Source organism: Myotis myotis, unplaced genomic scaffold (genome assembly GCF_014108235.1).
Source record: "Myotis myotis isolate mMyoMyo1 unplaced genomic scaffold, mMyoMyo1.p scaffold_m19_p_6, whole genome shotgun sequence".
NCBI lineage: Eukaryota > Metazoa > Chordata > Mammalia > Chiroptera > Vespertilionidae > Myotis > Myotis myotis.
The window spans coordinates 2,811,053-2,827,500 of record NW_023416368.1 but is presented as its reverse complement, the minus strand read 5'-3'; the positions used below and the strand labels follow the sequence as shown (position 1 = coordinate 2,827,500).

Here is a 16,448-nt window from a genome sequence, read left to right as displayed (position 1 = left end):
CAGAGGTCTCACCATCTTGGGGTTGGGGGTCTCGGGAAGGGATGTGCCGTCGCCTGCCTGGCGCTCGCCCGGGATCAGAGGAAGAGGCACCTCAGGGCAGTCACTGGGACCTGCTGGGAGTCGGGGGGCAGGGAGGGCAGAGTCAGGCACCAGCCAGACCAGGGGGGCCCAGGAGAAAGAACCCACTACCCGCTAGCCCTGCAGCCCAGGAGGGCCGCCGCTCAGCCTGGTTCCCGGGGTTTCTCACCCTGCAGGTGGGGAACCAGCCCAGGCCTTGCCCTCGAACCCTCTCCTGCTGCTGGGTCTGGCCCGGGGCCTACCGCAGGCGAGGCCGGCCTCCAGGCCCTGGGACCGCAGGCTGCGGCGGCACATGGAGGAGGCCCGCAGGGAGCTCCGTGGCTGGGGCTCGGGCACCGGCTCCGGCTCCGGCTCCAGATCCAGCTCCGGCTCCAGGTCCAGCTCCGGCTCTGTCTCTGCTGTGGGACACAAAGGAGAGGTGGGCCCTTGCCCCTCAGCCAGAGGAGGAGCAGCCAAACACAGGGAGGGCGAGGGCAGCAGCTGTGCCAGTCTGTGCCCCGGCCCTGCCTGGCTCTAGGACAGCTGTGGAGGGGAAGCCTGGGGTGAGAGAGCGGTGCCAGGACAGGAGCAGGGGTGGCGCCAGCCTGAGAACGGAGGGGGGAGGTGGCCACAGGGCCTTTTCTCATGACACGAGCCTAGGGCCCCATCATCAAGGTCTCACCTCCGAGCACTGCTGCCTTAGGGACTGACGGGGTGGGAAGGAAGGTTCCAGGTCTAGGCAGATGTGTGAGACACCTGCACCCCGTTTCTTGCTAAAACCCTGGCCCCTCCCCCTGCTCACGGTGGGCTCCTGGGATTAGGGCTGGTGGGCACACGAGGGCCAGCACGTGGAGCTGCAGGCTGGGACCAGCAGGGGCAGAGCGGCTAAAACAAAGGCCCAGGGTTTGCATCCCGTGGCTGAAACGATGAAGTGCATGGTGTCGTGGGCTCACGGGCACTGACTGGTGTCTGTGCCCAGCCAGGTGTGACCCAGCTGCACGCCCACAATCTGGGGCTGCAAACAGCGGCCACACGCGCTTCTCAATCTGTGACACGCTTCCTGAGGTGCCACACAGCCACCGAGACGCAGGTGGTGAGCTGGGGGGGGTCTAAGGCCGCATTTGCTCCTTAAAGCTAGGAAGGCACATCCATGAGGCCAAGCGTGGAGCCAGCTGGGTGTGTTGGGTATCAGCGTGGCACATGGGCACATCTATGTGTGGGGGGCCCAGGTCCTCTCTAATACAGTGGGGCCTTGACTTACGAGTTTAATTCGTTCTGTGACGGAGCTCGTAACTCAAACTACTCGTATGTCAAATCTTAAAGTGAACGAGTGAGACACGTGATGCTGGGCTGATGTTGTGGCGTTCACTGTGACGTTCGCTGCGCCAACTAGCGGTGGGGTATCTGAAGCTGGCTCGTAACCCGAATTTTAGCTCGCAACTCAAAGCAAACAATCGGCCGAGAGACAGCTCGTATCTCGAAAAACTCATTAGTCGGGACACTCGTAAGTCAAGGCCCCACTGTACCTAGCAGGTGAGAACAGGTGCCTGGGTGGGGGAGGGGCTGCTCACCTGGTGGAGCAGGGGGCGGGGCTGGGGGAGGGCTGTTCACCTGATGGGGCAGGGGGCGGGCTGGGGGGAGGGCTGTTCACCTGATGGGGCAGGGGGTGGGCTGGGGGGAGGGCTGCTCACCTGATGGGGCAGGGGGCGGGCTGGGGGGAGGGCTGCTCACCTGATGGGGCAGGGGGCGGGCTGGGGGGAGGGCTGCTCACCGGTCATGGCGGTGTAGCCCAGGAAACATGCGATCTTCTCATGGCAGAGCTCCTGCTCCTCGTAAGTCAGCAGCTGGTAGACGAACTGCCAGAGCACCTGCTTGGCGGGCGTGTCCAGCACCGGGTAGACGTCGACAATGAGGGTGTCGATGTTCCTGGGGGAGGCGCAGGAGCCAGGGGTTCACTACTCAGGGCCTCACCTTAGGGAATGGGGTGGGGACAGATAAGGGGGGCACTTCCAGGCCACAGAATTCGGGCTCCTGCCCTGCCCCCCTTCCCACTGCCAAGACAGAGAGCTGGGTGGGAAGGCAGGCCCTGGGGACAACTGCCCAGATTCAAGTCCTGCCTCCACCACGTACCAGCCAAGTGACCTTTCTCAGGTTACTTAGCGCTCTGCCTCAGTTTCCTCATCTGTGAAATGGGGATAAAAATGACACCTCTTGCCCAGAGCTGTTGTGAAGGTTGGAATGCATGGCGTGTATTGGGAAAGCCGAGCCACTGTGCCGGGGATCAGCAAATGACGGCCTGTGGGCCCAAATCTGTGTTTGTGAAGCAAGTTCGATTGGAACAAGGCCTGCCTGTTTGCTTATAGATTGTCTATGGCTGTTTGCAAGCTACAACAGTGGAGTTGAATAGTTTCAATGCAGACTGTATGGCCCCAAAAGCCTGAAATATTGACTCTCCAGCCCCTCACAGAAATAGTGTGCTGACCTCTGCATTATGTGGAAAAAACGGTGTCCTCACACAGGACCTGGCATAAAGATGAACTCTAGGTGGGTAAAAACTGAAGCGTGAAGGTACAATTCTAAACTTAGCAGAAGAGAAAGCAGGAAACCATCTCTTGAGCTGCAGCGGTTCTCAACCTGTGGGTCGCGACCCCTGAAAATACATCCTGCATATCAGATATTTACATCACGATTCATAACAGTAGCAAAATTACAGTTATGAAGTAGCAACGAAAATAATTTTATGGTTGGGGGTCACCACATGAGGAACTGTATTAAAGGGTCGCGGCATTAGGAAGGTTGAGAACCACTAGAGGCAAGGAAGGACTTCGTAAAATGTCAATACTAACAGAAGTGGCAAATGGGAGGTGATAGTGACAATATTCAAAACCAACAAGGAACCAGTACCTCACATATACACAGATCTCCTGCAAATCCACAAGAACAAAAAGCCCAATAAAACAAAAATGGACAACAGGTCTGAATGGGTAACTTATGGAAAAGAAAATGAAAAAAGTTAAGGAGGATATTAAAGGATGTCTAAAATAATTAGTAATTAAAAACCCTTGCCAGGCTGGCGTGGCTCAGTGGTTAAGTGTTGACCTATGAACCAGGAGGTCATAGTTTGATTCCTGGGCAGGGCACATGCCCAGGTTTCAGGCTCCATCCCCAGTGGGGGGCGTGCAGGAGGCAGCCAATCCATGATTCTCTCTCATCATTGATGTTTCTCTCTCCTCTCCCTTCCTCTCCAAAATCAATAAAAGTATATTTTTAAATAAAAACCAAATAAGATGTGACTTTATGGCCAAAAAGACCAGCAAAAATAGACAGCTGGATAGTGCCATATGGCGGCAAGGACCCGGGGCTGGGGGAGCCCTCCTGCACTGCTGGTGCGGGTAAAACCAGCGCCGGGGAGCAGTTCGGCACAGCCTTGTCCAGCTCAGTAAGCAAATACCTTAGCATCTGGCAATTTCCTCTCAGACATAAATTTCAATGAATGGTACACAGCTCCCCGGGGATGAGCACAGAGGCGTTCGGCACAGTGTTACTGCGCTGGAGCCGCGAGAGGCAGCCCCGTGACCGCCGCAGGCGAGGTAAAGAGAGGAGACAGCGGCTGCGGGCCCAGGGAACGTGGCTGCAGTGCAAACAGTGCGTTCAATGTCCACAGAGCCACGTGGACAGATGCAGAGACAGGGCACTTGGTGGGAGAACAGCCAGACACAGAATGCAGCACAGAGCACATGATGATGTGAAATAAAAACACCACGCGGAACAGCAATGCCCACTGTTCAAGAACATCTTCAGAGGAAATGTGCCCAGTAAACGGCGGGAGGGGCGAGGGAGAGGGGGTGGGGCCAAAAGGAAATGAAAGGCGGAAGCACCACGCGTCCGTCAACTGAGGGGGGACCAACATAATGTGTTCTGTCCATGCAATGGAATATTCTCAGCCATAAAAAAGAAACGATGCTACTTGATGCTATAACTTGGATGAACGTTGACAACACTCTAAGGCAGCGGTTCTCAACCTGTGGGTCGCGACCCCTTTGGGGGTCAAACGACCCTTTCACAGGGGTCGCCTAAGACCTTCGGAAAACACATATATAATTACATGTTGTTTTTGTGATGAATCACTATGCTTTAATTATGTTCAATTTGTAACAATGAAAATACATCCTGCATATCAGATATTTACATGACGATTCATAACAGTAGCAAAATTACAGTTATGAAGCAGCAACGGAAATAATTTTATGGTTGGGGGTCACCACAACATGAGGAGCTGCATTAAAGGGTCGCAGCATTAGGAAGGTTGAGAACCACTGCTCTAAGGGAAAGAAGTAGACACAAAAATCCACATATTGTACCATTCTGTTCATGTAAAATGAACAGGGAAATGATAGAGACAGCCCTAACCCGTTTGGCTCAATGGATAGAGCGTCGGCCTGTGGACTGAAGGGTCCCAGGTTCGATTCCGGTCAAGGGCATGTACCTTGGTTGCGGGCACATCCCCAGTAGGGGGTGTGGAGGAGGCAGCTGATCGGTGTTTCTCTCTCTTGATGTTTCTAACTCTCCATCCCTCTCCCTTTCTCTCTGTAAAAAATCTATAAAATATATTTTAAAAAAAAGAAATTATAGAGACAGCCCAGCTGGTGTGGCTCAGTGGTTGAGTGTCGATCTATGAACCGGGTCACAGTTTGATTCCGGGTTAGGGCACATGCCCGGGTTGCCGGCTTGATCCCCAGTGTAGGGTGTGCAAGAGGCAGCCGATCAATGGTTTTCTCTCATCATTGATGCTTCTATCTCTCTCCCCCTCTCCCTTCCTTTCTGAAATCAATAAAAATACATTTTAAAAGAAGAAATTATAGAGACAGAAAGCGGGTTAATGGTTGTGCCCGGTGAGCAGGAGCAGAGAAGGCAGGCGACGGTGAAAGCGTGCAGGGTTCTTTTCGAGGTGATGAACATGCTCTAAAATTGAGTGTGTTTAGTGTGAACATACTAAAAACCAGCACACTGAAGTCACACTCAGCTGGAGGAATTGCACGGCCCGTGAAATATGTCTTAACACAACTCTTCAAACAAAAAGAGGAAAAGGATGAACAAGGGAGGAGCTTTGCACAGGCCGCGGCTGAGGAGGGTGATGACGCAGCCTGCTGCCCCTGAAGGTGCAAAAAGAGAAAGAAGGATACCCAACCACCCCCAACGCGGGCCCCGGGCGCTGGGCATCTTGGGGCCTTGCTGATCCTGGAGGCACCATCCCTGTGAGGGTCCCACCATCAACGCTGCAGGTGACCAGTCTCCTTCACGTTGCAGACCAGGCTGTCACCTGCCCAGCTCAGGGGCTAGGAGGTTCCAGAGGCAGAGTTTGCTCTGGGGCAGCTCAACTGTCCCCACCTGGGGACCCCTGGTTCCAGCTGCTGCTTTCTTTGAGCCTCCCCAGGAGAAGGGGGCGAGGAGGCTGAGCAGGTGGACCCCGACAGTGAGTCGGGGCAGGATTTGGGGCCCACCCAGGGCAGGTCCCCGCCCCTGCTCCGGCCTGGCCACCTGTGTTGGAAGAAGCTCTCGAGGGCCCGGCAGACCCCGTAGCGCTCGGGAGGCGTGAGCAGGCGCTCCAGCTGCTGGCTGAAGGTCCTCCCCTGCACGCGGATGCTGGCCGGCAGGATGTCCGCCACCCACTGCAGGGAGGTGAGCGCCGCCGACGGGCTGGAGGAATCCAAAGAATCGGAGTCTGCAGGGTCACAGGCAGGAGAGGCCCGGGTGACCCGGCGTCCCCAGGCCCGGGGCCCTCCTGACTGGGTGTGGCTGTGGGCACCCTGCATTGGGAGGCACATCTGCGGCTGCAGCTGGGGGTGGAGGGAGAGCCAGGCAGGTGCCTAAGACGGTCCCACTGGGGTCCACAGCACCAAGCGGGGGATGCTGTGGGTTTGGGGGGTAAGCAGAGGGGGCCCCTCAGGGTCTCTGTGGAGTGGGGGTCTCACCGCTGGGGAACGGGACGAGTCCCTCCTCTACCACCAGGGTGGGCATTGCGCCACTGCCCTGCAGCATGGACACCACCTTGTCATGGGAGCAGTTCCTGCCAAGCAGAGATGGCCCGGGAGGGCCTGGCCAGGTGAGCCCCGTCCACGGCCGCCCACCGGACACCCTCCCCCCCCCGCCCCCCCCGCCCCCCCCCCTCCTGCCTGCAGAGCCCACACAGCAAGTCCCCAGCAGGGCCACAGCCAGAGCCAGACAGGGCCTCTCCTGCCAGGTCCTCTCTGCAGGAGCAGCTCCAGGGCACAGAAGGGCTGGCACCCATCCCCCCACCCCCGGGCAGGACTCCCCCTACAGGGCAAGACTTTCAGCTCTGTGCCCTGCGTGGGGCTGGGGTGTTTTCAGGTTGGAAGGATGAACTGATGTCCTGGCGAGGGTGGGAGAATAGATTCAGGAGTTCCCCTAGGACAGTAATGGCGAACCTTTTGAGCTCGGCGTGTCAGCATTTTGAAAAACCCTAACTTAACTCTGGTGCCCTGTCACGTATAGAACTTTTTTGATATTTGCAACCATAGTAAAACAAAGATTTATATTTTTGATATTTATTTTATATATTTAAAAGCCATTTAACAAAGAATAATCAACCAAAAAAATGAGTTCACGTGTCACCTCGGACACGCGTGTCATAGGTTTGCCATCACTGCCCTAGGATGAGGGGCAGACCCTGGGGACCCACTGGGCAGAGGAGATCAGGACCAGGGCTGGGGGTCCCGAGAGGCAGCAGTTTTAGGGGACAGTTCTCCGCCAAGCTCTGCTGTCCCCAGCAGCCTCTGACCTCATGTCCAGTCCGTTGAGGAAGAGGATCCGGTCGCCCGACCTGAGGGCGGCATTGTCAGCCGGGCTCCCTGGAGGCAAGAAGAGAGGCCGCTGGTCAGCGGGGGCGGGGGGGGGGGCGGGCGGGGGGGGGGGGGGGGGGGGGGGGGGGGGGGGGGGCCACATTAGACCAGCTCAGGCCCTGCGCCTCGCTGGCTGCTCTAGCCCGGAGTGATTCCAGGCAGGCGGGGGCGCTGGGGCGGCCGGTCAGCCCTGAGCGGTTGGAGATGAGCTGAAGCAAAGATCTGCGAGCAGCAACTCTGCAGCGTCTGCGCCCCCAAAGGACGCCACTCCACACAGTTGTCTGTCCTCCGAAGGCCCACACCAGGTTCCTCCCTGCCGTTGTCACCGGAGGAAGTGCCCCCTGGCGGCAGGGCTGGGCAGAGCAGCACACCTGGATTGTAACTGGCCCAGGCCAGGCGGCTCTGCCCACTCGTGGGGTGGGGGCGGCAGAGTTGGAAGAGACACATCCAAACAGGAAAGATGACTCGTTTCCAGAGGACGCTCCCCAGAGAGCAGCTTCGGACCTTGTCGCAACAACAGCATGTCAACCACAGTGGTACCCAAATCCGAGGGGACCTGGGCGCGTCAGCCACCAGGGTCAGACCTGAGTATCCAGTGGCTGGCACGGTGGGGCAAAGGCCCTGACGCTTTCCCAGGAGGCAGAAGACGCCCATCGTCCAGATCAGTGCGCCCCAGACGTGAGAGGCAGGAGGGTGGAAGGACTCAGCCTCAGCCGGGCACCCATGGGGACGGAGCCCCCAGAGCACCACACTCACGTGCTGGGAGGGGATGGGTGCCAGGCAGAGCAGGTGGCCCAGCCCTGAGGGTGGGTACAGGGCGGGAGAGTTCAAACCCACACTGGATGGGCTGCCTCAGCAAGACATGGGTCGCTTCCCCCCCACCCTCACCCCCCACCCCTTCCACTGGAAGGTGAGAAGGGGGAATTCCTGCTCCGCCTTCTGCAAGATGCCGCCATTCCGGGAGCAAGAAGGCAGGCGGGCGGGAGGAGGAGGGGGGACCGGCAGGGTGTGGGTCTGGCTGCCTGGCAATGCCCTTCCACAGTGAAGGTGGCCCCTGCACAGGGAGTGTGGTTTGGGCCCAGCCTGGGCAGACATCTGCTCCGTTCTGGCTGCCTGGACCCGGTGCCCCGCTCTCCAGGTGGGCATGGGATGGTCTGGGCGGAGAGCTAGTTTCACTCGGCTCAGGGGTGACCCTGAACTTGGACAGCGTTGCCCAGCCCCAAGATGGATGATTTGGCTGCTGCCCTGGGACGCTCGCTTGGAGGACACAGGCTACATGAGGTGGGTACAGGGCGGGCGGGAGTCGGGGGTGCTGAGCGGCGGCCCAATGGGGCCCTTTGCCCCATTCTGGACAACCCGCCCACCCCTCACCAGGCAGGACGGACTCGATCCAGACGGGCCCGTGGCCGCGCAGCGTGAAGCCGAAGCTCTTGTTGCCCTTGTAGACGCGGACGGTCCTGGGGAGAAAGAGGCGGGGGTGGGGGTGGGCAGCGGGCCCTGCCCTGGGATGCCGACGACGTCGGTTCACCCTAACCTCCCCTACACGGTCCCCCGCCCCCGCCACGCCTCCCCCTCCCCCTCCGCCCAGGTCTCCATCCTGAGCCGGCCCACCCCCCAGGAGGAGTCCGCCTCCCGCGCCCCGGCCCGGGTACCTGCGCGCGCGCCCCGAGCAGGCGCGGCCGGCCAGCAGCGAGGCGGCCTTGAGCGGGGGCGGCTCGTCGGGGCGGCGCGGGGCGGCGCTGGCGCGCGTGGACACCAGGAGGCGCTCGGGCCGCTCCTCGCTGCGGCTCCGGCGCAGCCTCTGCGCGCTCTGCGCCCGCCGCGCGCGGCACAGCTTGCCCAGCAGACCCTGCGACACCACCTCGTCGAAGCGCGCCCGGTGCTTCTTGGGGATGAAGATCCTGCCGGGAAGCCAGCCGGGTCGGGGCGCGCCCCAGACTGCGCCCCGATCGCTTCCAACCCCGGCCCACAGGCGCCCCCCGGGTGGCGGAGCGCTCAGCCGCCGGCACCCCCTTGAGTCCGAGCTGGCGCTCCCGACCACACGCTCCGGCTGGGACCGCCCCGTTATTACTCTGGCCTCCGAGGACCTCAGCTCCCCAAAGCCTGGTCCCCTCCTCTTCCTGCCTCCACTTTCTCCGCTCCGGCCTCTCCCTACTCCCTCAATCGTGCCCTTGCACCTGCCGGGCCGGCCCAGCCAGGGATCCCCAAACTCTTCCCCCAGCCTGACTCCAGGCACCTCCGCTGGAGAAAACGGAAGATGCAACCCGGCCTGGTCAGACCCCCCGCCCCATCCCCCTCACCACCACCGCACCCCCAGCCCCCAGCCTCCAGCCCCCAGCCCGCTCCTCTGGCCAGCGGCCCCATGGCTCTGCGCTGCCCCCTCGATGTGCGGGACCACCGCCTCCAGGCCTCCTCTCACTTTCCCCCTCCCCTCCTCCCCTCCCCCCTCCCCCTGCCCTCAGTTCCCTTAGCGAAGCCAGCTCGCCCTTCCACACCAACACTGGCTTCCTCTAGCCTCCCTGCTGGAGCAAGTCCCTCTGTCTGGCCACTATCGGGACGTGCTGAGAAGCAGGGGGAGGCTCTCAGGGTCCCTTGTGGGGGGCCCACACCCCGCATGGTTCCTTGTACCATGGGTCTCTCTGTGACCTGGACGCTCTCTGAGGGCTGGGTCCATAGCGCAGCTTTGAGCAGGGGTGACCAGCCCCCAAGGCACATGGGAGGGGCTCAGTGACTCAGTAAACAGGGCGCCAGCGCCACGGGTGGTCCAACCAAACCCCTGAGTGATGGCGGCAGTTGCCATCGGGGACTCCTGGGCCCACAGCAGGGGTGCTGAGGGTCCGGACCTCTCCGGGTTAACACAGCTGGGACGCGCCCAGCCTCCGGGCCTCAGCACTGAGGGCGGGCCCTGAAGTTCTGTTTATCAGGCCTCCGTGGCCGCCTCTCACAGTTCCCTCCCCTGTTCTTTGCACCAGGGGCCAGTACCAGGGCATGGCGGGGGGAGGAAGGAAAGGGGGTCGGTGGCCTTGCAGGCAGCTGGAATACAACCCGTCTGGGGTCACCCAGTGGCCCCCACCCAGTTCCCTAAACCGCTGTGGGTAGGATTAACCAGGCCAGGCGGGCAGAGTAGCTGCCTGCTGGGAGGGAAGGGGTGTGAGCCCTTAGGGAGGAGGTTCATCGGGACTCGACTCCCCCACCCCCCTCACCGACTCCCCCACCCCCCTCACCGTGAGCTCTGCTCCTGGATGCCCCAGGAGATCAGGAGGCCAGCATGAACGACATACTCCACTCTGCCAGGAGCAACCCTGCCTGATCTGCTCAGCCTCGCCAACCACAGCAATCCCCCATCCAGAGCCTCGGCCTCATTCCCCAGATGGCCACTCAAGGTCTCTGGAGCCCGACACCCCCATCTGCCTGGCCTGCGAATTCCCCACCCGGTCCTGCACCCACCACAGGCCTCCTGCTCAGATAAAGGAGAGATGACTTTGGGCTCCAGTCCCAGGCTCCAGAAGGCATCTGCCTTGGGTCCCACCTGGGCAGAGGCCAGACGACCATCCCAGCTCTACCTCCAGCAGCAACTAGAGAGGACCCCGCCTGCCCCCCAGGTGGGCACCAGGGGGAATCACCAGGGCACAGGTGGGGGAGGCTGGGTGTCCTTGGGGCTGAGCCTGGTGAGGCAGATGCCCTTCCTGGCTGAGTGGGCCCCCCATGCGGCTCAGGGTGGCCTGGGCACCCCAGCCCTGGGTCTGCTTTAAACCAACTCTCCCAGAAGAGCCATGCGCAGTGGGGTCTCCTGGGCCATTGTGGCCCCTCACTGTGCCCCTGACCTTGACAGCCCAGCCCTGGCTGCCCAGGACTCTGCCATGCCAGAGGCTTCTCGGAGGCTGCAGGGCTCTCCCGGGGCCACATGAGGAGCTGCTCTCAGGGTCAGTGTGTCCGCTCCGCGGGGAGTTAGGTCTAAACCCACTTCCAGGTTCCTCCCAGCCCCCGCCCCCCAGCGTCCTCTCTCCCTACATTTCCCGACCCGGCGAGGAAAGAAAGAGGGCTTTTCAACCCCAGCCCTCAGCTCCCGACCCCTAGGGCCTAGGGCGGGTCCCGGGCGCCCACCGGAACTCGCCCCCTTGTACCCCTCCTGTTTAAGTCCACCCCCCCCAGCCCCGCGCCCCAGACAGGCACCGCGGGCGCCCGCAAGGGCAGGTAACCCTTCGGTGCCCACTCCACCCCCTCCCAGGCTGGCCCGAGCCGGGTCCGCGGCGCCCTGGGCGCACGGCTCCAGGGGCGCACGGCTCCAGGGGCGCACGGTTCCCGGGAGCGGGGGCGCGGCGGGGAAACTACCGAAAGTGCCGGGAGAAGCCCTGGTCCTTCCCCATCTGGAGCTGGCGACGGCGGCACCGCAGGAGCGGACGCAGTGGGTAGCCGAGCCGCAAGCAGAGCGAGGGCGCCGCGACTCCGCGCTCCTCTGCCGGCCCCGCGCACAGAGCCCAGCGCACGCGGCCCTTGGCCTGGCGCCCGCCCCTCCCAGGTAGCCCCGCCCCTCCCCGCCCCGCCCCTGGGGGGACCTTCCGCTAGCTCCCCGGGATCTGGGGCGGCTGGAGGCTGTCCCGCTGTCTCCTCCAGGCTTCCTCCGTCAGTCTCTCCCGAGCGCCCGGCTGCCCCGCACAGTGGCGAGTCCCCAACACCCGCTGCAGTGAGAATGAACCCCACCGTCCCAGGAAGTCCCGACTGTCTCCTGAAGAGCCCGGAAGGCTTCCCGGAGAGGGTGGCCGCTGCGCTGAGCCTCCAGGGCTCAGCAGGAGTTGAGACACAAAGAGGAAGCCCTCACTACCTACCCAGGGGCAAGCTCATCGGCAGGGGCCGGAGAGGGAGCCTTGGACGCCACTGGCCGCGGCTGAGACTGCACTCTGAGACAGGGAGCCATGGGAGGGTCCAGGGATTTAAGGGGAGGTGGAGGGATCAGAAGTTTGGGCACTCGGGGAAGGGGTGCTGGGAGGGGAGAAGGGAGGGATGGAACAAGTGTCTAGATTCTGAAAACAGAGGCAGGAGGGGTGCTGGGTCTGGGAGTGAATGGAAGGGAGGAGGGGCTGCCAGGCTGGGCCTCACCGCGATGAGTGCTTCTCACTGGAGGAGAGCCGAGGGGAGAGAGGACAGGAAACGGGGTCTGCCCAGCCCACCTCAGCCCCCCATTCCCATTCCTGACCCCAGCCAGGCTGCCCCCTGCGGGACCTCTCAGGGCAGCATTTCTCAGGAGCCAGAGCTGTGTCCTCCCAAGCCTTGTCCCCCACCCTCCCAGAGAGAAATGTCTGAGAACCCTCCCAGCTCCCTGGCGCCCCAGGGCCACAGTTGCCCATCAAGATGGAGCCAGTTCTGGCTGATCCCGAACTAGGCCCGCCCGGAGGCCAGGGCGCTGTCTGCCTTGCTGTGGGCGGAGGAGATGCCCGCACAAAGTAAGTGCTCCTGCTCAGATCCACACACAGCCTGCCGTGCACCACCCGGGGCCAGCGAAGGAGCCAGCAGCTGGCACATCTGGTCAGGTGACTCTGAGCAGCAGGGGGTGGCCAGGCGTCAGGCCACAGCTGGCCTCTCTGAGTGCCTACCCTGGGGGAGTGTGCCCCCAGAGACGATCACTCTAGGACAGCCATTCTCACGGGAGGGGGGGGGGGAGCATTTGGTACTGTCTGGGGACAGTTTTGGTTGCCACCAAATGACAACTAGGAGGGGACTATGCTACTGGCATTTGTGGGTGGGGCCAGGGATGCCGCTAAACATCCTACAACATACAGGACAACGGACAATTATTGGGCCCCAGAGGTCGGTACTGCCACGGCTGAGAAACCACCTTGGGGAGAAAGAGATGGTCCCCAGGGGAAACCACAGGAACTGACACGAATGAATGCCCGGCACTGCCAGCCACACAGCGTCAGAAATCTCCCAGTAACTGCAAGGGGGGCCCCTGAGCCTTGTCAGCAGCAGAGGGTGGAAAAGTGAGATCCCCGCCCCCAGGTTCTCAACTAACCTCTTTCTGTTTGGGTGGTAGACACGCAAGGCAATGTACCAGCGACTGTCAACCTTTTTCATCTCATGGCACACAAACTCATGACCAATCTGCCATCTGACAGAAAACGAGGTATAATTTTGATTCATTCACACCAGATGGCCACTGTGTTGGCTGCTGTTGTTTTTATAATTTAATAATTGAAGGGAAAAGAGGTCAGTGCCCCTGACTAGACAGTCAGGTGTTGCATGTTTTAAAAATTCTTGTGGCACACGGATTGAAAATCGCTGCCATATACAGACGATGCATCATATAATGGTACGCCTGAAACCTATATAATGTTATTAACCAATATCACCCCAAGAACCTAAATAACCTCCTTTCTGCTTGTAGATGGCAGAGTTCATTTATGCCAGTGGGTTCTCAACCTTCTGGCCCTTTAAATACAGTTCCTCATGTTGTGAGCCAACCATAAAATTATTTTCGTTGCTACTTCATAACTGTAATGTTGCTACTGTTATGAATCGTCATGTAAATATCTGACATGCAGGATGGTCTTAGGCGACCCCTGTGAAAGGGTTGTTCGACAGCCAAAGGGGTCGCGACCCACAGGTTGAGAACCGTTGATTTATGCTATTTCCTACCAAGAACCCCTGCTGGGGGACCCGCGTAGATATCACCAACCGCCTTTCACAGGTAACCGCAGAGGTCAATGAACCTGCTCAAGGTCGAGCAGCCAGCCAGTGGGTTTGGGTTTGAGCTAGGTCTGTTGAGATTCCAAATTCCAGCTCCCTCCACCACCTCCGTTGCTCCCCTGCCCCCACCTCCCATGCCTGCCCCTCCCCTCCCATATTTCCTGAAACACTAGCAGACCGCCCCCCTCCCAGGACTTAGCTTTCCTGTTCCCTCCTAACCACGTCACACTTTCCAAACGGCCTGGCCTGTCCTAATTAGAAAGCCATTTCATTACTTCATCAAGCTGGGATCCCTTTGGGGACAGACCCAAATTAGGCCTCAGCCACTGAATTAGCTGCTGCGCTAAAGGAAGATGAGCCCCTTCGCTGGCGTGGCTGCCACTGACCTGAATCCCCGAGGCCGTGCAGGCCCGAGGACTCCCTGAAATGGTGCGTGGGTGCAACATCTATGAGGTCGCCACCAGCCACGTGTGGCTATCGAGCACTTGAACTGTGGCTAGCAGCTCCCTAGGGAGACCGGGGAGCTGGATTTAAACCTTTATCTATCTAGACTCATGAAATTTCATTTTTTAAATAGCGACACATGACCAGTGGCTGCTGAACCACACGGCCCAGCCTCCTGGTCTCCCTGCGCCTTCTCCTTTCTCCCCACGTCTCTGCTGCAGCCACTGGGGCCACCGCTTGGTCTGATGGGTTCCAGCCTCTGTTGAGCTCTGACCTGTCACACACATACACACACACACACACGCACTCACACACACACACACACACACACACGCACTCACACACACACACGCACGCACGCACTCACACACACACACACACACACACACACACGCACTCACACACACACACACACCCTCACCGCTACCCTTTGCTGCCCAACCTCTCATTTAAACCTGGTCTCTCACTGATGGGGGAGGGGAGGTCCCCAGGGCCACACTGTAGCTCAGAGTGGCCTTTTACCCCATGTAGGATGGTTCACAGCCGGGCACTGTTGGGTACCCAATGTTGGTACCCGTAGGCCTGGGGAACACTGCCCTTCCCTTTGGTGCTCAGGAGTCCACCCCTGTGGCTAGATGCCTGGCCCTGATGAACACCCCTTAGGGACCGTCTTCCCACCTCCACAGGACACACAGCCAGACACCACCGGTCACTGTCTGAGCCGCAGACCAGCACCTGCTGCCTCCTCCTGGGAGCCCACCTCGATTGCCCCATGAGGATTCAGCCCCGGGCTGTCTCCGCTGGCTCTCAGCCCTCGGAATCACAGATAACTGTGTCTGAGACTCCTTCACCCCGTCCTGCTCCCTTGGGAACGCGCCGCACGGATCACTGCAGCCCAGGCCACCGGTGGGGTGGGATAGGGAGGTGGGGGTGGGGATGGCTGAAGCCACACTGTCAGGGTAGCCCAGCTGGGCCCCGCCCCCTCCTCCACCGCCTCCCCAATTTTCCTGTCTCACTTCACTCGCGCTGACAACAGAGGCTGCTGTTTCATCCTCCCCAGCAGCGCCCCGGGGAGGCTGCGGGACAGGCTTCCCCAGGTCCCGCTCCCGCTGCCCAGGCTCTCGGCTGCACGCTCTGCCGGGGGCGCCCCCCATTGGCTTTTCCTGGCCCGCGCCGGTCGCTCGGGGGCGGCTGCGGAGGGAAAGGCGCGGGGACTCCCCGGAGGCACACAGGCTGGCCCGGCAGAGGCGGCGGGGACAGACGCCAGGGCAGCAGCGCAGGGAGACGAGGGGCCTCCGGGGAGTCTGGCTGCTCGCAGGCTGGGGACGCGCGCCAGCTCCCCCGGGGACAGCCCGAGCGCCCTCGCCCTGGGCGCAGCCCCGTGGGGAGGGGCGGGGAGGGGCGGGGGGCTGCCCATCCACCTCCGCCCCGGGCGCCCTCAGCGCCCGCACAGCGTCTCCCCTGCAAATTCGGCTCCAGAAAGAACTTTTTCTTTCCTCTCCGGCTTCCCCTGCGAGCGGCGGGCCCCTAACTCACCCCAGGCAGCTCATGGTGGCCTCGCCGGCGGCCTGCGCTCGGCAGCGGAGCCCAGAGGCTGCGCCCGCCGCTGTGGGGGCGGGGGGTGGCCAACGCAGTCGCTGACATTGGCCAGGCCCAGAGGGAGGGGCAGGCTTCGGGGTGACTGGCAGCGAGGGGAGAGGGCGGGCTGAGCCCAGGAAGCGGGGCGGGTGGGGAGCAGGGGAGCAGTCGCTGGCTGGGGAGGCGGGTGGGGAGAGCCCCGCAGATCCCGGCGGGGAAGGCGGCACTCGGGCCCAGGGGGGCAGGTCCCAGCTGGGCGGGCAGGGCAGTGGCGCCCCTGGCGGGAAAGGCAGGGGGCGTGGAGGCGGCTCAGGGGACTCCCGGGCGCTCCAGGTGCGGGCCCACTAATTTAATATATATTATTAAATTATAGGAGGAATAAACTGCGAGTTTCCAAAGCTGAGCAGAAGAGCAGAAAGTGCACAGTTGACCCGGTTCGCGTTCCCGTACCTGCCACTCGCTTGCTGTGTGACTTTGGGCCAGTCCCTTAACCTCTCTGAGCCTCAAAGAGGGAATAGGTGTTCCTGGGACCTTGACGCGCGGCTGGCATCGTCAGAGGGCAGAGAGCGCCCCCTGGGGGACGGGTGCCAGGAGTGCACAGCCCTGGGCTCCGCACGGCGCCAGGCTGTCTCCTACAGAGCGGGCACTGCCTGGGTACCCTGCTGGTTTCTGGGACCTGGGTTTGGGATAGGGCAGGGCAGGCTCTGACTTGGGATCAGGGAGTGGGTCCCCTCTGTGAGGGTCTCAGCCCAGCAGCTGCCAGCCTTTCCTTCTCAATCAAAGTGATGCCCTGGCACTGGGCAGAGCCAACGGGCGCCCTTCTCA

General features: G+C 61.2%; 1 protein-coding gene across 2 annotated transcripts in view; it reads right to left on the bottom strand.

The window, feature by feature from the left end:
• The window catches only part of LOC118658917 (Grid2 interacting protein), a 25,814-nt gene extending 10,165 nt beyond the window's left edge, over window positions 1-15,649 (bottom strand). Inside the window, exons 1-9 of one of the 2 annotated variants that reach the window (XM_036314733.1) lie at window positions 15,582-15,649; window positions 8,570-8,818; window positions 8,289-8,374; window positions 6,857-6,926; window positions 6,030-6,124; window positions 5,596-5,779; window positions 1,829-1,983; window positions 321-476; window positions 13-110 (exon numbers count right to left, since the gene is read on the bottom strand). In XM_036314733.1, coding sequence (XP_036170626.1) covers window positions 13-110; window positions 321-476; window positions 1,829-1,983; window positions 5,596-5,779; window positions 6,030-6,124; window positions 6,857-6,926; window positions 8,289-8,374; window positions 8,570-8,818; window positions 15,582-15,595 — 1,107 coding nt within the window. In that variant the 5' untranslated portion in view covers window positions 15,596-15,649. Of the gene's footprint in view, window positions 1-12; window positions 111-320; window positions 477-1,828; window positions 1,984-5,595; window positions 5,780-6,029; window positions 6,125-6,856; window positions 6,927-8,288; window positions 8,375-8,569; window positions 8,819-11,249; window positions 11,392-15,581 lie in introns of those variants that run through there. The other variant, XM_036314732.1, reaches the window with a different exon arrangement.
• Between the last annotated feature and the right edge of the window lie 799 nt (window positions 15,650-16,448).